The sequence below is a fragment of the Aulostomus chinensis genome, chromosome 13, assembly GCF_037954235.1.
Source record: "Aulostomus chinensis isolate RoL2024-O1b breed Wild chromosome 13, RoL_Achi_v1.0, whole genome shotgun sequence".
Lineage (NCBI taxonomy): Eukaryota > Metazoa > Chordata > Actinopteri > Syngnathiformes > Aulostomidae > Aulostomus > Aulostomus chinensis.
Window position 1 is genome coordinate 10261615 of NC_141332.1, and position 24610 is coordinate 10286224.

The window sequence follows — 24610 nt, forward strand, 5'->3', positions numbered from 1 at the left end:
CATATGAAAATATATACAGTATATATATTGATATTGCAATGTATTGTGATAGATTGTCTCAGTATTAAAACACCAGTGCCAATAGAATTATCTTTATCAAATAGTTGTTATGATCTGATTCCCTCTCTATCTGCTTTATCATTCTGACAATTGGTTAATTGTATGTATTTGCATGCCTGTGTCTTTGTGTGTGTGCGCTAAGCTACTGTTTGTTCTGTAAAATCTGTAAAAACTGCACATCACAACGCAGTCTTTTATTCTTGAGGTGCCCAGAGATCCCAAGTTGATAGTCCATGTATGTTAAAAATGTTGCAGAACTGTAAAAAGAAAGAAAACATCAGTTGACCAATTATCTTAGTTTATTAAAGCAAACATTATAAACTGGAAGATGATGCCATGAGTCAGTGCGTCATCATTAAAAATACAAATAGAAAAAATAAGGCTGATCAGGTGAGGGGGTTGTAAAGTGCAAAGGTCAACCACAGTTTCGGAAGAATGAGATGCTACCGTAACGACTGACACACTCAGAAGAGACTGATTTGGATTTTTGCACCATTTTTGTTTGTCAAGTGTTACACTGGAGGCCAAGTAAAAATACAGGTCAGACCTCTGTGACAATACACTGGGGATGATTATAATGAGAATAGTATAAAACATAGTCAACAGTAGTCATGGCTCACTTTGTTAAAGCAGATAAAGGCACATTTTGGCTTTAATGTTCTCCCATCATGCTCTTGGCCAACACAATCCTGCGCTGCCTCTCCATGACAGCAGCGTGTCCTCACACTTTCCCATGCACTTTCTTTTCCACGCTTGTTCATCTATTTCATTTCTTTTTTGCCACTTTTGAAAAGAGACGGACAAATACATCTCAAGTGCTTCTAGGAAGCCAAGGGGATAAATACTAAAGATGTACCTCCACCTAGTGGCCAATTATGTTCATTACAACATTTCTCTGTGGGATGTCTGTTTAATGGAACGTTGAAGGAAAGTTCTCCTCCATAGGATTTGCAGGTTGCAGCAGTTGCATCCTGATATCAGTCACATCTTTGTCCTGTCTGTGCTTTTAGGTTCCTTTCTTGGACTCCCATTCCTGTAAACACAGAACAAAAGGGGTCGATGGCGACGTCACAATTGCCACTTTATTGGTGATTAAAGGCAAAACATAAAACTGCATAGGAGGCAGAACAAAAACTAAATGGCGTGAAAAGACACTGTCATTTATACGAGTGCTTACAAATCCTCCCCTCAATAAGAATGTTTCATATCTTCAGTGTTGGGTGTCTAAATATATATTTTTACTATTTAAACATTGTTTCATGTTCGTATAATTTCCCTCAAATCAAATGCTTTCTCAATATTTTTAGCAGCTTAACTGGTATTGACAAGCATTTCAGAATTACTTTTTGCATCACATATACACGAATAAATGAGATAGCAACTTCAAGCACCGCAATATTATCAACAATAGGCAGGAGAAGTTCAACTTAACAACATTCTACATTTGTGTGTGGAAACGAGGATCTCAAATAAGATCAGGTCCCTTCCCCCTAACAGGTTGTAAATGTTTGTGTGTGTGCGTGCGTGCGTGTGTGTGTGTGTGTGTGCGTGCGTGTGTGTGTGTGTGGTGACATCAGAATATCTCTAAATATGAGACCTGTCAGAGGAAGTGTTCGGAAAGCAGCCGTGAGCAATACCTTTGCCTTCTGCATGACTGTTCCTGTAGAGGAGGCGTACACAGATGGAGGCCTCTTACGCATCTCTGAGGCACAGTTGACTGGTATAGACTCACTGTAAATATTCTGGTTCTTTTTTCTGGAGCCCTACACAAACAAATCAAAATAAAGAATCATATAAATATGCTAATGCATGCATGTGTGAGTGTCCATGTCCTCAATATACCTTTGTAGGTGGCGCAGCCTCAACTGGGGCACCCAGCGCTCCACCGGCCAGGCTCTTCTTGAGGTTTTCTTTGACCTGGGTCAGTCGCAGCTCCAGGTCCACCCTCTCTGCCTCCTTCCCCCGACAGGCTTCCTCCAGCTGGGACACACGCTTGTTCAGGAAGGTCTTCCTCTTATCTGCTCCACACAGGGACGCAAACAAGACACTGAGACGCACAGCAGGTGCACAATCTCTATTTAAGTGTTGTCCTTTAGATGGTGATAGAGGCCTGGTTAAAAATTCATATTTTTACTTTGAACTGTGTTACAATGACAGCTACATCTGAGCAATTCACACAGAAAATCTTAGTTAAGTTCACAAAATGTGAATGCCAAAGATTTGAAGACCTAAAGAATCAAAAATACCGTCCTCTGTGGAACATATCACATCATGGCTACTTAACTGAAAATAACGTGAATATTTCCTCTTTTGCTGGCAGACTATTATGTGGAACAAGAGGAAATTAATTAGATCATGAAGGAATTTTAATTCTGATAACCATTCGTGGTTTTATTTATCCCTGCAGGGATACTCCCTTCCCACATGATCCAGTAATAATACAGGTCAGACTGCTGGGTCATGTAATATGTACCCTAGACATGCAAGCCTTCTGCTTCAAATCCTCAACCAGCCATCTGCCAAAATGTGACTCTCTAATTCATATGTTTAGGCCAACATATGCAGTGGTGTGGATTTTAGGGTTGTACTTTTCACAGGAAGCAGTAATGGAGGTGCACAGATGTTTTATTTCTTACCGGAGGCTGTTTTCACCTCTTCCTTCAGCTCCCGCTTCTCCTGTCGCAGGGTCACTAGCGTATTACGAATCCCATCCCTTTCCCTTTCCAGCTCCTCTTTTTCTTTCAGGTAACGCTTGGCATCTTCCTCTGCTCGTGTTTTCCCATACCTCCCGTACTGGTTAGCGTCTGAGTAGAGATGTCACAGATGAAGGGTTAACTATCAGGGGTCATGGGAAGGAAAGGAACATCTCACGCCACTCTGTCCGCCTATCGTCACTGCTCCCGCCCCCATGTGAGGATACTCACAAAAAATATAACCTTTATCATAAAAAAGACATTTGCGAAATGTGGCCGATTGAGAGAGACACACTCGTGCAGAGGGAGAGGTCAGGAGGTCAGACAGTGGATCTAATGTGAGTGTCTAATAAATCTCAGGTTACATCCTGAAGCTGTCACTCCTGCAGAGCACCGGCTCTTTGATGTGTTGCAGCAGAGAAGAGCAAGTGACTTCAAGATCACTCTGATGCAACCCAGAAGCTTTTTTTCTTCACTTGTGTGACAGAGGCCAAACGGTAGAGGTGAGAGGATGAGTAAAAGGACAGTGGAACGCTCATGTATTATCTTTAGCCCTGTCAGTGTTGCAGTAACCTCTAAAAGGAGTGTAAAGCTGTTTGTCTTGAAGGATAGTAGACTGCTCTCAAATAGACAGAAGGAAGCTTTCAAAAAAAAAATTCTAGTCTTCGAATAGTGATGTCACATTTGAACTTACTCGACCCTGTCCGTTTGAGCGAGACTAATGGCTTGGTTTTGTCAGAGTCACTGCTGGAGAAACTTGAGCGTCTCTTCACTTGATTCCCAGACTGCTGCCTGCGGTTCTCCCCGGGCTGAGGGGAGAGAGAAGCGGGGGTGGGGGTTGACAGATGTGGGAGGATGCAAAAAGAAGGATGATGACTGAGGCAAAAACAAAGGTTGTGTGGTGCTTGTGTGGCACTAATCTATAGATTTATTATCCAAAGCGCTGAGTTGTTTGTGGCTGAAGGTGGGAGAGGTCTATGTTTGAGCGCGTGTCAGTGGGGTGAAGAAAGGAGTTTACAGGCTGTAAAAGTGCTGTGACCCCTTGTCTTCCTGTCACCAGTATTTTCCTGCACTCCCATGCTCACAGATCTCTTTTCCTGTGGCCTTGAAAAAGCCATCATTGATGCAAACAGAGCGTCATCTGTCTGCTAGAGAGCACGACCACATTCACACAGTTACAGTCCTCAGCAGCTGCACACACACACACACACACACACACACACACACAGGCACACACACACTCAAATTTCTGTCACATCAAACAGACATAGACTCAGGAAATGTGTGTGTGGGAAATGCATGTCCCACCTGCAAGTCCTCATTAGGAACCTCATCATACGTTCTGGAGTCTGTGCCGGAGGATGTGGCCCACCTTCGGATCAGAGAGAAAAAAGAGGAATGATGTCTACTGCTCTGGTCAGTGGCCTTCCGTTGACCTCGCCCATATATCCCAACAACTTGGCCTCCCCTCTGTCTCACTCACAGGAAGGAATGTCTCGCAGCATCACGGATGTTGGCAATGGTTTCCACATCGACATAGTCATAATGCAGTGACTCTGGATCTGTGGCCGAGCCGGTTTCCGCCAAGAGGATGCCGAGCCACTTTCCAAGCTCTACAGAACTCGCTGCCTGAACACACACATGATGAACTGGCTTTGAAAATGATTTCCTGAGAATCGAAGCTGACCTTTTAAGTTGCATGGTGAACTTGTTACAAGACAAAGACCACCATCATCATTCAGTTTTACTCACGGTAGAGGACTCAGTTCCTGAGATCAATATCTGTTCCTTTTGCTGCTACATTACCAACGATTTTGGTGTTGGGTAGTGACAGGTTTATCAAATTTAGAATGTCACAAGACCACAACAGTAAAGTTACGGGTGATAAAACTAGAACACAGAGATGAAAGATACTTAAAAATGCTCTTTACAAATAATTGGTCGATAATTGTGTTAAAACATGGGTTTGACACTGTGAGCGAACTTTTGGGAGAGTGAGCTGCCGTTTTTGTTCATATGGGCATGAAACAGTGTTAAAATCAATTCCTTGATGTAAGAAATCCAAGGACATTATTTTACCTCGAGAGCAGCCACTGTTGTGCTGGCCCGTAAGATTCGGAAGGCAAAGGGGTGTTTCGGCCCCAGCCCTGGTACCACCTCGCAGCCATGGAGAGGAAGGGAGGGCAGGGAGGTGCGGGTGTCTCCTCTGTCATGATAGAAAAGCAAGAAGCCTCTGCACACACAACACCACTGCTCCTGCCACACTTGGTTCAACAGGACCGACAGGTAGCCTGCAAGGTGAAGAGGCACAGAATAACGATACACACTGCATCCAAAATGATACAAGTGACAGTAGAACAGGGTTCGACCTTGTCGAGGGTCGCCTTGGGCTGACCGAGGGTCCCCTGGCCGAGGAGGCTTCTTCTTGGAGAAGCTGATGATACGCGTGATCTTTCGTCCTGCGGCAAAGGCCCCGCGTTTCACTTTACCTGCATAAAAAAGATGGGATTTTACAGTAGATGTGTATTTAACTGTTATGGAATTATGCTCAGTTGTTTCTCTTAGTAAGACTGACGATTGCTAATGATTTCTAGGATAAATTTTAAGCTACACTATGCAGCAGGTTAGCCCAGCTCAAAGACAGGCTCTCAGGGCCATGGGAGAGAAAATCTCCCACTCGCACCTCTGAAGCCCAGAGCTGAAAGAGTCTGGTGCATAAAATCCTCACGTGTGGTTTTTACACTTTGTTTTGTACAGATTGTTGATTAATGAGCTTTAGCACATGTGAATGTTGTTTCAGAGGCTAATCTGTTTCCCTTGTTTCCAGTGGTGACGCTAAACTAATTTACCCTGCTTTAAATATATCACACAGACTTGAGTGCTTTATCCAGCCTCTCATCCAACTATCAATGAAAAAGTCAAAAAAAAATATTCCCAGAATGGTTCAGCTATAGCCTTAAGCTGCCCAATAAAAATGACTTTGCCACTGTCATGATTTCCAGGTGTGTCTCACCATTTTCTCTGCCGTTGTCCCCCGTTGATACACCAACACTGTCTGAATCAGATGTGTTCCTCTCAGCAGACAACCTCTGTTGGGACGAGTGCACATGTAATCACCCTTTACACACACCGATGGTATTAAACTAGCATGGAAATTGTTGGTCCAACCGTCGGGAGCTATTTAGGGTTCAGTCTTGTCTGTCTGTCTTCCATGTGAATAGAAAGAAAACACACTTATTTTCCTCCCCTTTCCTTCCTGGGTTTTTATTTACGGAGGAACCTTGGCAGCTTTATTGTTCCAACAGGTTGAAAAGCTTTGAAGAGGACGTTCTTGTTCCAGCCCTGACTCACAACCGCCCCTCTCATTGCTGTCTTAACACTCAATTACAGTTCATAACTTGTCTTTGTTCTGCAAAGCAAACACAGGTATTACTGCATGCTGTTTGATTGTTTAGGGAAATTGATGGTGACAACACAATTGCTGCTTGCCACTGACTTTTCCTCACCGTGGCTGGGACTATGAATTATGTCTCACGTCCCCCCGTGTTTACTTACCTTGTCAAGTTCGTTTTTTCGAGGAATGACAGGAGATGCAGATTCCTCTGGCCCTGCGCTTTGGCCGCTCACCTCTCTGATGACCTGCAGGGATTTTTACTGATGTCACTCTCTGCTTTGCATTTCTTTTTGAGGCCCTCCTTGAGGGTGTACAATGAAAAATTCATGCATGCTTACTCTGAGCCATCTGTGGGCCTGCTCCTTGCTCTGTACAGCCAGCACAAGTGCATCCCCGTTGGGTAAGGTGAACCGCAGTTCATGGTGTTTCCTCTTGCTGTCTTTAGGAGCGTAGACCACAGTGCACTGGGGCAGCAACAGGTCCACATAGGGGCATGTGTCCTTAGAACTCTTGTAACACTGCAGAGAGGAGGATAGAGAATACTGTAGTCTCAAGAAGAGAGGGAACTACAGACGTCTTGATTTCTAGATTTGTACCTGCAGTCTATTCTCGCGTATGACCGTGAGCTGTTTGGCCCACTGGCCGAAGCGTTTCTTCCGGAGCAGAAATGCACAGATGCGACAGTCTCTGGCCGGAGGCATAGAGCTTTCATCTGAGGGCCACTGATGTGTGACGCCAGAGCTCCTCTCCTCCTCATCCTCCTCGTATGACTCATAGGAGCTGCTCAGAGCATCAGAGTCATTGTCTGGGAGAGTGGTGACAGACAGCATTAAACATGTGCCTGCAGAAAACTGCTGCTTTGACCCTTTAGCCAAATGCAATCGTGGTTATACACTCAAAATAGAGGTACCAGTGAGGAACTAAAAGGGTACAAATGCTTGTAAATGATGGACTTGTACTTTTGAGTTAAAAAATACATTTTTGAGTGTTAGTATCTATTAATACATAACTTTTGTTGCCTTGTATGTTTATTTTTGAGTGTGTTTTTAACTCACAGGAGTTTTTGCGGTGTGAGTTGATGCAGGTGGAGGGGTAGCTGTTTTCAGCATCTTCATAACCATCCTCTATAGAGTTGGGAGGGCTGGGCCTGACTGAAAAATGAAAGACCCCAGATTATTTCTTTTCCGGCCTTTAATGTACTGTTGAATCGAGAGTAAAGGGGCAACAAGTTCAGCAGAGACACGGGGAGATGCTTACCTCGTGTAATGATGTATTCAGGCATCTTGCCAGGACTGAGTGGCACTGCTTCCTCATAGTACTCCTCAGGAGGAGGAGTTGTGGGCAGAGGGGGAGGGGAGTCTGCCGAGTGCCGGGCTGGGGAGTCTCCACAGTTCGGCTATGGAGAGACATGCAGACACGTCTCTCAAATTTCCTCCATAACCATGAAAGATTTTCACAGCCTCATCAAAGAGATACCATGAAACCTCTAAATAGATTTCCATAAATTAGACACATGGGCTCAGGGCGGGACCCCTAAATCTCGACTCCTCTAACAGCGAGTGATGAGTGTGTGCGTGGGAAAACCCTCACAGTATGCAATATAATCTGTGTTTTTCTTTCCGTTTTCTCGACTATTCATTTAGGGTTGTAATAGTCCCTGGTGAAATTAGATTTGAAGAGCGAGCACTGAAAATGTCTTCATCTGACAGCCAGAGTCACATAATCAGAGAGTATGAAGCCAATATTTCATATCTGAGTAATCTGTCGAGGAAGTCTGGCCACTTGCCTGTTTTAATGACTCTGTTTGTGTGTCCTCTTCTTGCTTCGCATCGTCTGTGACGTCCTTTAGGTCTCCAAGTTTGCAGTCTGTGAACCGCAACTTTGTTAGTGCTGTACAGTGAGAAGACAAACTATTCAATGCATGTTTTTTATGGATTTTACAGCTCTCAAACTCACCAAACGTCTCAAAGAGGGACTCTACAAAACTGGTGCCGTTTCTGTACACTGCTGAGTTCATGTAGATGTAGTCAGTTCCTGTCACTAGAAAAGTAATATCACATTACATAAGTGACATGCAATTTGCCTCTGTTTACCACACAACATACACAAAAGTTGTCTTCACATCTTACCTGAAGGCTGTATCTGCTGCAGCAGATTCCAGACAGAGGTCTTCTTCTCTTGCGTGGAGGAGCTCAGGTTCTCCTGGTCCAGCATCTTCAGCAGCATGCCCAGCTCGGTCACCAACACCTCCATCGCTACAGGGGGGTTCAAAGGTGAGGGGGGAACAGGTTCAGTATAACAGCAGAGAGAGCAAAGGTTGAGCTGGGACATCTAATATAAACAAACCTCAAGCAACTCTTTTTTCTGTCCTTTTCTAACACTGTGAATATCATTCCATCCCATCACAGTGTCTCCACCCTCGCAGCCAGACTAAACAACAACAAGGTGAGTGACAGCGCACATTTGCAAAAAGGACTAGTGAGCTGGAGGTACTGAGGTACCAAAACCAACAATGCTAGCAACATCTTTCTGCAGCAGCTTTAAGATATGGCTGGCTTAGCGATATACACATGGGCCCAAAGCCACATTTCAATCAACTGTCACTCTAAACGCTGGGAATGCGGTCTGAAATATGAGAATCTGACAAGAATAATAGATTACAGGAACGCCAGCAGCAGGTCACGTTTACCGGCAGGCAAGATTTTCATTCGCAAGGACTTGATTTTTATCAAACAGATGGTAGATTTAAGTCATGAACACACGCAAGGGTTGACATGGATACTACGAGCAACACACACTCCCGCAAAACACACACATGCACACAAGCTTCACAGGGCTCTCCTGGTTCTTTGAAGATTATTGGAATACTCCTGTTGATTTGAGAGGTGGAGTGGTCCACTCCCTGCTCTGAGGACCAAATTTAAATAAACTGTCCCCCAGTTGCCTACAACCCACTAATGGTGTGTGTGTGTGTGTGTGTGTGCGTGTGCGTGTGTGTGTGTGTTTGTGTGTGTAATCAAAGTTTTTCAGATTTCATGCCACACCAAAGCAAGTGTCATCAAATCAGAGCCCTTCCCTCCGTAATGACTTCATTGTTTTTCCATCTTGGATCTGAAAATCATCTGCAACAGTCTGATGACCACTCAAGTCACTGCCGGCACACTTGTCCACACAAACCCTCTCCCCATCTACTTCTCTAACCCCCCCCCCCCACACACACACACACACACACACACCCCTCCCCACCACCACCACCACTCCCTCCTGTTCCATTTTCACAGTCAAGCCACATTAGACCTGCTGAACCATGCATCTTGCTTGGGGTCAGCCACAGGACATTCGCTGAGCCAGAAAACCTTTGTTCAGTGGACCACCATATGGTAACAAGACATGCTGCACTAAACAAATACGCACACATACAGGTGTGTATATCTGGGGTGAGGAGTGTATAATCTGACGACTCAAGAGGACATATCTGGTGTTTGTCAATGACGTGAGAGCGACAGACATACTTTAGTGAGGTGGGTCTTCCTATGGGCTAACAATGCCGTGCCAAGGCTACAGTAGGTGTGTGTTTGTCTTCTTTGCTAGCATGGTTTCCTTCTATTGTGATGAAAAGCATGTTTGCATTTACACTCTCCATGGAGTGGGCATGAGAATCATGGAACGTCTGTTCTCCTCGCTACAATCCGATTCTCCCGGGGGGAATACGGAAGGGGAGAAAACTCCAGGATCTCTTGGCCTGCTAGGCACTACTGTACTTACTGCCAAAAGTTCCAGCTGTTTAGGTTCTGGTGTGCAACTGGGCTTCCCCTAAACTCATGGAGGACAAATCCACATAGCATGAGTCATTCAGAGAAATATGACCCAGTCAGTGTTAAATACAATATAACATACATATCAAGATCTTGTAAAACTAGCCCTTCCTTTTACTTGGACTCCAATTCTAAGAGCTGATTATCTAATTGGACTTTAACAGTCTTATTTAAATGCTGCCAGAACGGGCAAAGACGAACTGTAGTTTCTGGCATGTGAGGTGCATAAGACCACCCTTTAAACCCCAGTCAAGCCTTTCTAATTAACTCCGCTCACGTTGTTCCTCACACATTTAAAACAGCTCATGATCCTTTTAAATGGGCCATAACTGCTCACAGGTATTGAGTGTTTGATGTCGTTCAAAGCTGGATAAAAGGATCCAAGCACTTAAGGGGAAAAGCCACCAAATCTGATAATTCCACTTAAAAACACATTAGATGTGGTATATTAAAGTTAGATCACCACAAGGCTTCATCAACACTTTGATTCCTTTACAAAAATATCCGGAGGGTTTTTCTCATCTAAAAATCCTAAATTCAACATAAAAGTTGGATGTCTACGGTGAAACTGTGCCTGCCACAGGAATGCGTAAAGCTATTCAAAGCTTTGGACACACAAACATTTACACTCTTCACACACGTCTGACGATTGCTGTTAAACACTGCATGCATTCCTCACCTTGTTAATAGTGCAAGACTCTGCAGAGTGCATTTGTGGGAGGATGCGTGTGTGTGTGTGTGTGTGTGTGTGTGTGTGTGTGTGTGTGTGTAGACTTTTGGAGAGCGGAGGTTTGTATGTCAAAAAGTGCAGACTCAGACTTTTAAAATAGGCTTAGATTAGCAGTGCAAACTTTGGCAGAAATGGAGAGGTTGCGTGCATGTGTGTGCATGTGCGTGTGTATGTGAGTGTATGTGTATGTGTGTGTATGTACGTGAGTCATGTCAGCAAATGGAGCACCTGTGCTAACATGTCCAACAAACCCTGATATGAAGAATAATGTGACCTCGACCGAATGCACAGTTTTGGTGCCTCCCTTATTTTCATACAATGGACTTCTATACATGCTTGTGCCACAAAACACACCCTCTCACACTCACACACAAACATAATTAACTAATGTGGAAAGTGACAAATCCGTCATTCAGCAGCATCTCGGTTACAGAGTATTGTTACTGACATTCCATCTAATTAAGAAAGAATTTGTATCCCACAAAAACAGCTCTGGAGGTTTCAACATCGCAATGTGTCACTCCTGACTGAGCTCAGGTGCAGAACTCCTCAATATCTTGACATGAAGTTGACATCTAGTATTCAGTCACGTTTACACCTCTATACATTCTTCTGTGCATTTACATTTCTTTAAAAAACTTCACACTCACCTTCGACAGCCGTGGAGGAGAGTCCAACCATTTTTCAAACTCAAGCAGAAGACAAACTGGTGCATTCATACATGGAGCAGACGTGGTAGGAGATATTCCTGAGTCAAAGCCTCCCTGAGTTCGCTGTGAAGTCTTTGTAGTGGAGGTGAGCTGGAGTCTGCTGAATTCACACTCCTTCCTCTCCCTTCCTCCCTCTGATCTGTTATCTCTGCCTCCCTCCTACTCTCCATCTCCCCTCCTCTCTTTTCTTTTAGGGGGTAGGGAGATGCTGGTGCTTTGTGTGTGTGATAACCCCCCCCCCCCCCCCCCATCTGTTGTAATCCTGGAGATCGTGTAGCACCTGGGAAAGACTTGTTCTGTAAACATGCACGCGCGCGCACACACACACACACACACAACACACACACACACACACACACACACACACACACACACACACACACACACACACCACACCGGTGCACTAATAACTAACTTACATTCTTTATCCTCTCACATTCTTTCCCCTAAGCCTGTATTATTAATATCTAACTAGCTGTGCACTAAGTCTGAAACTACCAACCCACTTTGTACTCCTACTCCTTTAATACTACATTATGCTTCTCCATTAATAAGCTCGTTTCTACTCAAAAATGTAAAGTGAAGGAGTTGAGGACAAGAAAGTAGAGGTGGAGGCAAGTTGAGACTTTACAGAGTTACACGTGGATGACTTGTTGCCCTCAGGCAGATTCATGAGCTCTGACAGGATGCAACACGCCTTCAATCACACCGGCACTAACGCTGCATGAAGCTACCCTTGGGCACGCATTGGCAAATACACAACCACAGAAACATGCACAGCACAGCTTTTTTAAAAATTCTATATCAGCTGCTGCATTAAAACAGTGTCAGTTTGGCTGAGAGGTGACCTGATTCTTAGTCTTTATAATAATAAACAGCTGTAAAACATACAGATGAACTGTTTTAAAATCTGGTATGAGCCCTTTGAACCCACCGTTCAAGGCAGTTTAGTTCGGGATACAAGCACCCTGAACATCCTCATCTAAGGGTTCCTCGTAAGCCAGGTGCTTACAGTTAAATCACAGTTTTATTTGGAAATGGAAGTATGAACGGGTGCAGAGTCAACAGTGTTAGTTCATTCGATTGCCATGTTTTGTTTTGTTTTTTTCACAGCAGCCCTACTTTTTAAAACATGTTTGCACGGCACACAGTCTTGGAAATAGAAAGCCAAAGAAAGACATATGGATACACAATTATATGAACATGCTGTTTTCAAAATAAATGTATATGTTATCTCCCTTACCACAAAAAAATAGGTATTTTAGAGCAGCAATCCAGGACACAATCCATACACTCTCTGGAACCTAAGTACCTATCCTTCTAATTAAAAACACGTCACTTCATCAAATCTCACCTAGAAACGCTCAAAGATTTCAGAGATATCAGCAATTAAATCAGTAAAAAGGTCTTCAGTATCGCGATCCAGAATACGATTAAGATAATTTCAGAAACGTTTTTCTTTCAACCCTTCCACATGGAATTTGATCGAGATTTATCTTCCACATGTCCAGTACCACAAATAGCTAAACCATGCAACTGGCAAGGCTCGAGACCGTCACCAAAATTGAATCCTACGTTCCTTGTAATGTGACTTTCAGACAAATCAGTCAGGGAATAAAAAAGGGGGGGAAAAAAAACCCAAAACATCACAAACCCTGTATTCTCCCTGAACAGTTACTGGTTGACCTGGACTTTATGGGATCTCGGAGGCAACAGAGTATCAAACAGAGGGTGTCAGGTCAGGAGGGGCCCAACAAACTAATTTTTCCCCCTCTGGCCCCCCGGTTACAGCAGCGCAGCCATGCTTGAAGTCCATCAAAGCTTTAATATTTTCTCTTCTCAGAGGAGGGGGAGTTGTGTCACTGGAAAAATCTTGTTGGTGCAGACAGAACTTTCATCTACCTTTAGGGCAACACAGCAGCACGGCAATTAACATGTCTCAATAAAATATATGATACTGGATGTACTGCACTGATGTCGGACAACTAACCTTTAGTCTTTTTTGATTGCTTTTTTTTCAGACACAGGCTGATCAGACACAGAGGGACTTTGTGAAAGAATTTTGGAAAAAAGATGTAGCTCTCACTAGAAAAACATACATACCGGGATCATAGGAATATGTACACCAGTGGAAATATATTTGTGAAGCACAGTGGGAAAGAAGCGAAGAAAAGCCTAAATATGTAAAAATTGCTTCCAAACACATCAGTGTTGAAAACACCAATGGCCCTGTTGTGCGACTAAGGTCTATTTTGACAAGCAGAGCACACCTTGAAGCAAGGCTTCACCTGTGTACTGAAGGGTTTCCAAATTTTCCCTCAATCTTCTCTCTGTACAAAACAGCACGGGCACACCCTGCTAGGTTTGCTTATGGCTTTATAAAACCACTCCACACTGTGACTAAATGTGACCTCTGACCTCCCGGGTAAAGCTGTGAGCTCACAGAACCATTGGATGCCCGAGGCGGAACGGGAAAGCACACTGTGCTGTAAAACACACACCGCCTTTCTCTCAAAGCATGGTAATAGCTCTGGTGTATTTGAGTCACACTGGACTGACTACTCAGGAATTTTATCCACAACACCAAACACGGGAAAGACTTTAAAGAGGGGACTCCTGCGAGACAAAGCCGTGGTTAGAAACTCAAAGGACGGACCCATCTGGGACTCCACATGAGATCAGTATCTAATGAAAACTGCTGGGCTTTTCTTGGAAGTCTCCCCTTCCTTATTGTCTTTGGACTTGTTGGATACACAGCCATTTCCCAACCTGATCCAACATGAGCGCTGCAGGTTGATGACTTTGAGGTCTCCAGAAACTCTGTGTGAGAGTCTTTCGTCTTCTGTCTTTATCCACCAAGACCAGCTGAATGATATGAACCAGCAACAAAAGATTGTTTTCATGAAAAAGCATAATCTTATCTCACGCCAAGTGAGTCAAGAGATGTGAAGGGTTAAGTCTCGCTGTTATCTTCATGCTGTGTGAGGATTATCAAAATACCACCATCCAACTCATCGGATGACTCAGTGTGAATAAAATGAATTTTTAAGGAATTCTTTTTTGAAATATGGCTGAAAAAAAGCACAACGGTTGAAGGGATTTACTGCACCTTTACATGAGGTGTGTTGCTTGCATGCTAACAAAGGTGAGGTAACCCAGACAGCCAGATGTGCTCGGGGTTTTTAAATGGCATTATTAAGAGCTGGGCCAACAATGGCTTCTCTCACCAGCCTGTGCCCTATCATGATGAAATCTCCTCCCACTCCTCTCCTTAGATTCCAGGCATTTCCCAAGAGTGACGGCTCTCCTCTCCCCAGGAGGAGAAAACATGTCTGGGCACTCGGGAACTGATATCTGCTGAGGAAACAAGGACCAAGTTGGTTCATTGGCTATAATATTAAGATGATACCGATCAGTGTGAGGACGGCAAACAGGAATCAAATACATAATATAAGATAGCATGAATCAATGCAACAGATGTCCGAATTCAGTTTTTAGTGGCTCACATGACTGCGAGAGGGCTCACTCATCAGTCACGTCTGAATTTTACTGGAACAGTTTAAGTTAACTTTGGAAATGCGGCAAAAAAAAAAAGGAAATTGCAAAAAAATAGATGGATCACCAAAGCTATTTAGCACCATGGTGGCTGATGCGTTCGCATTTCAGCAAACACAGAAACAAGTATTCAGCCGTTAACTCTATGTACAATATCTACCTACAAAAATGAGGGATTATGATATTTTTAAAACCCGTCTGGAAAATTTAACAGCTCGCCAAGTTGTATTGATGCTTTAACATTTTCATCTAAGAAACCTTTTGTCACGTCAATGAGTTTTCTAGGTCTTAGTTGAAACCATCAGGTATTACCATGGAGATTTCTAAGAGAAACGTTGAACTGGTCTATCAAAAAATGGCCAGCAAACGTGGGAAAAACCCAAACATCCCGAAGGAAGGTCGAGATGCTTTTTCACATTCATACAGCTATGACTTTAAATTCTCAAAGCGGACGTTTAAAGGTCAAGCTGCTTCTTAGAAGTGGACCACTAGAGATGCTATTTACTGATTTTATTCTTCACGGTGCCAAAAAAAATCACCCCCCTGACCTACATTATTAATGATCTGCCCAACTGGTACAGGGATACCCCCATGTGCCCCATATAGAGATGGACTTCCTCCCTCTGCTGATGACATCACCTATCACCTCCGGCCTTCTGTTTCCTCTTCCTGTCAGCTGACTTACTTTTACAGTACTGTCTCTGGTGAGTCCATTCTCTATGCCCACTTGATTCATATACAAACAGAATGCTCCTGAATATACCATTATTTTCACTGATGCAGGTTGTCCCCGAGAGAGCAAACATAATTTTCCCATGGCTTTAATACATTATGAGACAAAAGATGACATGCAATGAATAGAAGGTACACAAAATGGGAGCAGAAGGTGAGGTGAGCATGTGGAAAAGGTCATTTGGTTTGGAGAAGTTATAAAGGATTACAAATTAAGCAGCGATGAGAAAAACATGTTCTCCCCGCTGTTTTTATTGTATATCGGAAGACGCTTCAGGATATAATAAAACAGAGAAAGGATCTCACACTCTGTGATGCTACACACATATTTCCACTAGAATAGAGACGGGAAATAGATGCTTTAAAATGCTTCGTGGGTACAATAGTTAATATCCTGTCCTAGTTATTGACTTCAAACCAGAAATAAATGGTTGATACTGCCTGACACTTGATTTTTGAGTATATTCTGCAGTCCAATCACTCCTTAGCATTCCATTCATGTGTTTATCCCTCTAATAAAGAACAACGTCCAGGTTAAATTGATCTTTTTAATATCACTGAAGAGGAGTGTGTATGTGTCTCGTCGTCCAAGTCTTCTAAAAAAACAAACAAACGCACACACAAACCTTTTGCCTTGGAGGGCCAAAACTAATAGTTGCCCACTAAAAGTAAATGTAAAATAATTTGTATCACTATCTCTGCTTCTTTTTCTTTCTTACTTCACTTAGTCAAAATGTCACTAGATTACTTGATCAAATTATAAACAAAAAAAATATTATCAGGGATCCCTTTATTGATTTCCGTTAGTTCATTTTTATCAATGTTTTTACAACATCTGGCCAAAACTACCCTTTTGGAAGGAGAAATTTGGCCCCTGGGCCCCACTTTGGGTAACCCCCACTTTAAAAAAAATGCATGCTCAGTCACTATTTAATTAGGCTGCTTGTAACAGAAATCTCCTCAAATCATGAGGCCTCTTAAAGCGGCTGGGATGTTTCCATGGCGATAGAGAAGGAGAGTTGCTCACCTGTTTAAGCATTAAATGGCTTTTGAAAGGCCAGCCATGAAGTGAGGAAACTTTGTTTACTGAGGGCGCTTACATATACTGTCAGCAGCTTCATGGCACTTGAATAATGTGTGTGCATGTGTGTGTGTGTGTGTGGGGGGGGGCAGTAATAGCTGGGTACTGCTATCTCCTCTCTACCGTGACAGAGTCCAGGACCAAAGTTACAGGTCAGCTTAGAGAAATATTGCTGTTCACTTTCATCGGCCATGCTAGAACACAGAGCCTTGTGTGGTAAACTTGAGCACACGAGCTACCGACTTCTTATCAGCCAGCATAACCGAGCCATCATGGCAAAAAAATTGAATTGTGTATCATTTGACACACTGCTTCGACCGGATGTTTTGCAATTGTTTGCCCAGGTGACTGAACCCTCCTCCTCTTCCTCCTCTTCCAAAAAAGCTGTTAATATTTTCAGATTAATATCCCCTGTAATCCTTCACGTCTGCCCTGTCAGGGCGAGACAAACTCAAACTCTCCAGGAGGGATTTTCCTATCTTTTCCCAGTGCATTGTGGGAAAGATCACGAGCAGAAAAAAGCAGCTACAGAAAACAGACAGATGGGCTCATCATGGAACGGTCAAAGGTCAAAGGTGACAGAATTGACCGGGATGTCTGTCTTGGAGGGAGACGCGTCCATGAAGGCGCGTCTCCCTCTCTCATTTTTCATCTTTCTCTGGGTGATTTATTCGGGTCGGAGCTGGCACCGAGGCCTTGAGTCAGCCTGCAGCAAGACAAAGACCCCACAGTTCGTGAGTATTATTCAGCTCCAGTATCTGCCCCAACTATGATGAGATCACCACAATGCTATGTCTCCATCACAGAAAAGGATTCACATACTGAGAAAGATGCTATTCAGCAAGTGGAAGCTTTGTATTATCACTCTATCACTGGTGGTGCACAAACAAGGGTAATATACACAGAACGCACATGCATGGCACTAAACATGTACACACACATGCTCAAAAAACAGGACGCTCTGTCTCCATTTGGGATTTTTATTAATTTCATTTTTTTTGTACAATATTTGAACTGGAGCGCTGTCTTCAGATGTTCTCCAGAGAAGCAGGACATGCTCACAAAGCAGAATGCGAAGAAATAATCTTGGGGACGATCGGAGGTGCCTCATGCTGTTCTGTTCATTATTACATGGGCAGTTCAATTTAAAACTGTCACGAAGGAAAACCAGATGAACAATTTCAAATATCAATTTCAGTAATATCACAACCAGCCTGAAGCTTATGCGAGGCGAATATTAATCTAAAGTAGCTCCGACTTCAATTAGAAATGACAAAAGCTGACAATGTTAAAGCAAAAAGCGATTTTTCTTTCTCCAGTTCAGCTGGCAAATGATAAATGAAATGACAATAAACTCATCAACAACATCTGTAGCCCAGTGTTGTACCCAAAGGCAGACCTACAAGAAGGCATGCCATGATACCCCAGAGCAGGTGATTGTGAAGGTACTGCATTGCCAAATGGTACCAAAAGAGTTGAGAAAAAGAAGGTGAGGACCTACAAATCCTCTTTTGAGTTCGATTAAGTTGGATTCTGTGCCAGACTTAAAAAACAGTCTTCTGTCAGACGGACTGCAAATTTCTCAATCACAGGAATTCAACAATCATCAATGAGAATCTTCCATTGTGAACTGGACCTACCCAAGTGGGATGTCCCCCTCCTGATGACCTCATTCTTCCCTCGGTAAGTTCGGCATTTTGGCCAACAACTTGGCTTTTTGCAACTGGAGGTGACCTTGATTGGACAACAGAGTGAAGTTGGAGAGCAGTGAGGAGCAGATGTGACAGGGAACTTGCTGGCGCAGTGACTTGTCAATCACAAGGTAGCCACGCCCTAAAGCACATCACTGTATGGAGTAATTACTTCTAAATGGAAACATGAGGTGCAAGCTGCACTTAACTACACTCGATCTAGTTTTGAGACCATAAATTGACACTTCTGCATCATCAGACAATTTTTTTGCCACCATAGAAGTTGCTGGCCATTAGATAGAATGCAGGTTTAAGGCACATCCTCAATGACCTTCCTCGCCAACGCTTGCACATTTTATATTCTTTTCCAAGACTCAAAACCATAACATGGAACATTACGTCCTCAGCTCCACTCGAGGCTCTGTCGTTACCATTTCAGCAGTAAAATCATAAGATAAATGTTTCTGAGCGTCACATCACTCTAGTGAAACGGCTTGCTTCATCATCCCAATGCAATCCATTTGGTCCAACAACATTTGGGAAATCAATTCAATTATTCATCAATATTGAAGTTGGCGAAGCGGCGGAAAACACCTTCTAGTATAATATGCAGAGAGACTGACCTGCAGGGGATGAGCATAATGACCACTGGTTTCTATGAAACTATGCACTGCAGTTTTAAGTTATTTTCTGCGTACCTGCCAGGTTCATCTATACTGGACATTTTCCCATCTTCCTACACTTAAACATTTGACGTGAAGCGTACAGCCATCCTTAATTACGGCTGCTGTCAACTGAGAATGGCTGATAACTGGTTAGACAACTACGAGTCTCACTAAATCTGCCACACAAGCAATAAATCTGCATTACTTCTACCTGAACACACGCACACCCCAGGCACTCATTGTCACAGCTATTATATAACCCCAATATAATGTTGTGCAGCTTATCACCATGGCAACCCCACATAAACAGCTCTGCAGACGATGACCACTGGCTACACACAATACACATCCATACATTTCCAGCATGCGTCTCAGCCATATGAATCATAGTGATCCCCTCATGTCATCTGAGTTGAAGAGGGGAATTCTACCTCTCACAATCATCCATGATTTATAGCTCACGCATGATGGGGCACAGTATTTCATACTATATAATACTGCATCAGCATGTATGCAGACCTTCAAACCGCCAAGTTTTGTAAGCTGTACTGCATAAATAAAATGAGATGGAAGAGAGATTCCCTGTCCTTACATCTCTGGTGTTGTTTTTGTAGCTGGTGTTCAAGTTGCTTAGAACAACATTACACTGACCGAGAATTGTTGACAGTGGACAGGAGGAAGGGAGACCCTCAGAAGCCTGACTGAACGAAGATCAACACATGTGCACAGAAAAATACCTGTCTTTGATTTGGAGAACGACTCAACCTGGAGGCAGACCTGGATGCACAAAGCTGTGTTGTTTAAAGAAGGAGGAGAATAAAGAGATCAGTCGAGAAGAAAAGTTGTTTTGACATCAAAATGAAGCGCAGGATGAATTTTTGTTTTTGTTGCAGCTCCTGTTTTCTTTGGCGTGCACTGATCAGTTGCTTTCAGCTCATGTACCCAGAGAGTTACATTACACTGGCTAAAGCTGACTGTAAAAGTAGAAACACTACATAATGGTTGTATTCCGATAAATGGCGTTGACAAAAAGGGACAGAAAATGTTCGCGTCAGATGAATATTCAAAATAAGTTCATCCTTAGTTCATCAAATTTGAAGAAATTCCCTCACTGCATTCCTGGGATAACCCCAGTGAAAATTGGATGGACAGACAACAGGAGAACATAATGCCTCCAACCACGGCTGTTGCCAGTGCAGAGGCATGAAAATAAAAACAATGCTTTTGTTGTGTGAAAACGCAGATCCAACCATACATAATCATGGCTTAAAATGCTCACGCAGTGAGTTCACTGACCTGTGGCACGATGACGACAATAGCCTGTGCTCATTCGCCCTGCTAACCTATACTCAGCTTTGTTGCACGGTCACACATTCATACCGAATGGAAGGAAATAAAACACAATCGCAGACACACACGCGGTCACGTTCTCCTCTCAGAGCTGTCTCTAAAGTGAATATTTACAGCTGATTAGAAGGCAAAGGAAAACAGATGGAGTGGGATTCCATGTGCATGCAGCGGGCTCGTGCTGACATGAGCAGTTTGTCTCATTTATGCATCATTGACGAGTCCATGTTTTGTCCACAAAGTTCTTCCATATGCTCCCAAACATCCTGACAATAGCCACGATTCATCAGTGCTCCTGAACTCAATATGAGACAATCCCAGCACCGCAATGCATCTCTGTGGGGAGAGCCGCTCCCCTCTCACACCCACCTGACGCTCCACTTCTCAGAGTGCATCCAGATGACTACACTGCTGCTCCAGCTGGCTGGGATGCTACATAGTAGGAAGCTTGCACTCTTCGAGCCCGTACCTGCTCTCATTGACGATACCAAGCTTGCCTCAACTTTTATCAAGAAGGATCAACATACCAATTGACTGAAGTCAGTCTAATATTGAGCAAGAAATCTATATGGGTGTCAAAATAGTGGACCTTTTTCAAAATTCTTGTTAATATTGGAGAAGGTATTCCAGGTTTTGATGTGTCCAGACCACATGAACCAGTAACAATTCGAGGTCTCGGAACCCCTTTTTAAAGAACCTTTTATAGCTCCAACTATCATAGTTGCAGTCCGTTATCAGCAAATCAGAGTGATGCAGGAATGAGCGCTGAACCCTGGAGGTAAGTTAGCATTGTTGAGGTCAGTGGTTAACACTGGCTTTTGCCGTAACGTGTGTTACCGTGTTGACGTTTTGCACAATGAAATTAAGCATACAGGTAAATACCAAATTCACAAAACTACACAATCATGCCAAAAGCAGAATAAGTGCAGGTGAGGTTTTCACAAAAATCATGAAAGTGGGAATTTGTAAAGATTGTTAACATGTTTAAGTGGCATAAACTTTTATTTGACTTGTTTTTGTCAGCGATCGGAAATCCCTGATGGACTCTGTCAGATCAATGCTGGATGGGTTCGTTCATTGGTTGCAGGCAAGATGAGCGTAACACCGCTGGAGCCGTTCTTAAGAAGCCACGTAAACAGCAGCTTTTCAGAGAAAATGCTGTCCAGGGAATACTGTTTTACAAAGTCATGAATGAACTTGGTTTGCCACTGACATCCATAATGGATGATCCCTACAGAGGCAGGTGTGTGGCTGACACACGGCACAAGTCCGGCTCAAGGTTTTTCTCTGAAATATCACAGCAGGTAAGTCATTGCTGGATGTCACATTTAAAATTGTAGCAACAAAATCCACAAACACATCTCAACTGCCTTTGTAGGTCAAGGACACGCTTGAGTTGTGGCCAATTGCGCGACACGTGGATGAAAAAATTCCGCATTTACACTGCATCTTGGAGTCCATTTGAACATGATGACTACAGCTGCTGGTCAAACGGGAAAAGAAATCCTTCATCAGAGAACTTTTTTCCCCGAAGAAAACTACTGTTTTGAGAGCGGAGAGACCTGCTGCAGACAGAGTGAAGGACTCATTATTGAGCTGGCATCAGTACACATGGAAACATGGCAGGATAACAACACAATCACTCACACAAACCACTACTGACCCAAAAGAAGCAAAACATAAATACAGCACCCGTCATTAATGTAGTCAGACACTTAGAACAACAATCTGGTCTAGCTTTTGATGTGTGGGATTACGTTACCTTCAACAGGATTATGCAAAAATGACAAGGCCAATATTCACCGAACTTGGTGGAGTGCAGAATGGACCAAGGAAGAGTCCAATACATTTTGTGTAATATTAGTCAAAGCACCATCAAGTGGTGAAAGGACATCAGCCTGATATACATCGTTTGATTTACATCAAATTACAATGTCATTTCTTCACTTCATGTAAAGCCACTTTATAGTATTACGTTTGTCTTCTCTAGCGCCACCTAGAGGATGCAGGAGGAGATATTTGCCTCGGTGCATGCCTTAATCCCCCCCTTCATGCTACGTCTAAATATTATCAGGTTTCACAAGGGTCAAGTCACTTTCGCAGCTTTAGTTAAGACTGAAGCACTAAAGAGTTCTGGGGTTTGGCCATAAGGTATAATCTTCAAGCGCTTTCCAGTTTAATAATACATTCACGATATTAAATTTGCAAGGTGATATGTAATTATTCACGTATTATCACCTCACCTATAAAAGGTTGAACAATATATATCAATAACTTGATACTTGTGGGTTTTTGTCGTTATTTTTCAGACAAAACAAGCAGGCAAAGAGTAACACTCTTGGACATTCTCACGGACGCTTGCTCTTATTTTTATCAATCGAAATAAGCCTCTCTTGCTGCATTATTTGAGACAAACCAAGGAAAAGCAACACAAGGGATTTCCCGAGGGAGCACCAGCCGTCACCGTGGCTTTTCTCCTGCTGTGTTTATGCAAACACAAAGCTTAGATCGAAAGTCAGTCAGGCGAACTTCCTGTGTGTTTGTGCGTTGCCAGAGAGAGATGGGGAACGACAGACGAGGCTCAAGGATTTCTCTCTACCCAGTGTACAACCAAATGCAGTGGTGACACACACACACACACACACACACACACGCAAGGTAAGATGGGATGAAAAGGTCACTCATCAGCAAAAAAGAAAAATTACACACATCTAAAATAATTAAACTGAAACGAGGGCTTTACTCTTTTAAGTGAGGTGAAAAAGGGGGGCTGGAAACATGAGGACAGAGATAAAGAGTCACACATGTAGTTAGTCCTGTTTCCTGTCACTTCCACTCTGGTGAATAAAAATGTCCATAAAGTTTGGCCTTCTAATCACTATCACATGTTTACCTGGCTGGCAGCAAGCCAATGAAGAGCTCTTTGGAGCCATTCAAACGGCAACATGACACAACACCACGAGCTGAAGTGTAAGAAAATGATCAAAGCAATTCAAACTTCTCATGAGAGGCTGTGCTGAGTCACCTCACCCCTGTTATTCTCTCACCTCCAGCCAAAGCCACTACGGGGGTGTACTTGTTTTCAGTTACAATATAGAAAAATGCAGAGTAAAAAAAAAAAAAAAAGGGGGGGGGGTGGCTGGACCCCTCCCAGTAAACACATTGTGTAATGTCATCTCTTGTCCATCTCCTGTGGTGTCCAATACCAAACGCTGGTTACCCTCCAAATATCTCATCTCCCCATCCACATATTTGCCTTGACTCAGGATGGGTGAGATTCTAGAAAAACAATCAAGCTTAGATCAGTTTTCTGTCTGGCAAGCAGCAACTGGAGCAGCAGTATTTACATTGTCATGCTCTACCATTGTGCTCTTAGATGTCGCACAACAGGAGGGACCAAGTAGGAACTGCATACCTTCATGAGTGTTCTTCAACTATTGAGTCACAGTGTAAACAGCTGTGAGGCAGCTGAGATTCAAGTCGAGGAGATCTGATGAAGCACAGAAAGAGGACTGAGGAGCGCTGCAGTCAGGAGATGGAGCAGGAAGGCAGCATACGCGCACAGTGGGGATGTGAGGGGTCAATTGACACATCCAGCAGGCGTGCATGTCTACATCGGTGTCTCAGGATAGACGTGGACTTACATTTAGTTCCGCTTGTGGCCATCCTGCAGGTGATGCCGTCCATGTCAGAGTTGCCGCAATTTCAGTGCAAGCCCATGTTTTTGAGTGTGTTGTGTATGAGTGTGTGTGAAGGCGTGTGTATGTGTGTGTGTGTGTGTGTGTGTGTGGACGAGCTCTGTCTGATAGAGAGACCCGGTCGGTATATTTGGCAGGCTGCTCCTCTGCTGGGTCCTAGAGTCCGCTGCATCTCCTGATGATACAGCTAGCCGAAGCTAACTCGCGGCATGGCTTGATTTGAAAATATTAGCTTTAAAATGAACAGTGATATTTTTGCAAGAAATGTGCCTTTTGACTCAAGTGTCGAGACTGGCTGCTATGCCGCATTAATTGTAATTATCGTGTTGATTCTGGAAAAAAACTTTTTTTGTTGTTGTTGCCTGGATTGAGTAAACAAAATTTCCGAGCACATATTAATACCTCTAAACTTTATAACTATTAAATTATTAGGGGGCGG

At 43.4% G+C, this 24610-nt stretch overlaps 1 protein-coding gene across 2 annotated transcripts; it reads right to left on the reverse strand.

Annotated features, from left to right (window-relative positions):
- Positions 1-341: 341 nt before the first annotated feature.
- On the reverse strand, positions 342-24274 carry afap1l1a (actin filament associated protein 1-like 1a). 2 transcript variants are annotated; one of them, XM_086223087.1, is made up of 19 exons: positions 24118-24274; positions 8277-8402; positions 8104-8187; positions 7934-8013; positions 7405-7543; positions 7203-7298; positions 6744-6952; positions 6486-6665; positions 6309-6392; positions 5767-5842; positions 5123-5242; positions 4833-5044; positions 4237-4382; positions 4062-4125; positions 3448-3562; positions 2697-2864; positions 1903-2078; positions 1698-1823; positions 342-1093 (listed from the first exon to the last, which is right to left on the reverse strand). In XM_086223087.1, the coding sequence occupies exons 1-19, from the start codon at positions 24158-24160 to the stop codon at positions 1067-1069; spliced, it is 2271 nt and encodes a 756-aa protein (XP_086079213.1). In that variant the 5' UTR covers positions 24161-24274; the 3' UTR covers positions 342-1066. The 2 variants fall into 2 exon arrangements, with proteins under 2 accessions (XP_086079213.1, XP_086079214.1); XM_086223088.1 differs by lacking the exon at positions 24118-24274 and adding an exon at positions 11343-11586.
- Positions 24275-24610: the final 336 nt, after the last annotated feature.

Bases quoted from the DNA above. Each gene is read 5' to 3' on its own strand.
- afap1l1a (XM_086223087.1), bottom strand. From the start codon at position 24,160: ATGGACGGCATCACCTGCAGGATGGCCACAAGCGGAACTAAAT. The intron at 7,544-7,933 runs GCAAGTGGCCAG...GTCTCTCCATAG, and splicing joins AAACAGAGTCATTAAAACAG to CCGAACTGTGGAGACTCCCC. The intron at 5,843-6,308 runs GTAAGTAAACAC...TCGTCCCAACAG, and splicing joins GAAAAAACGAACTTGACAAG to AGGTTGTCTGCTGAGAGGAA.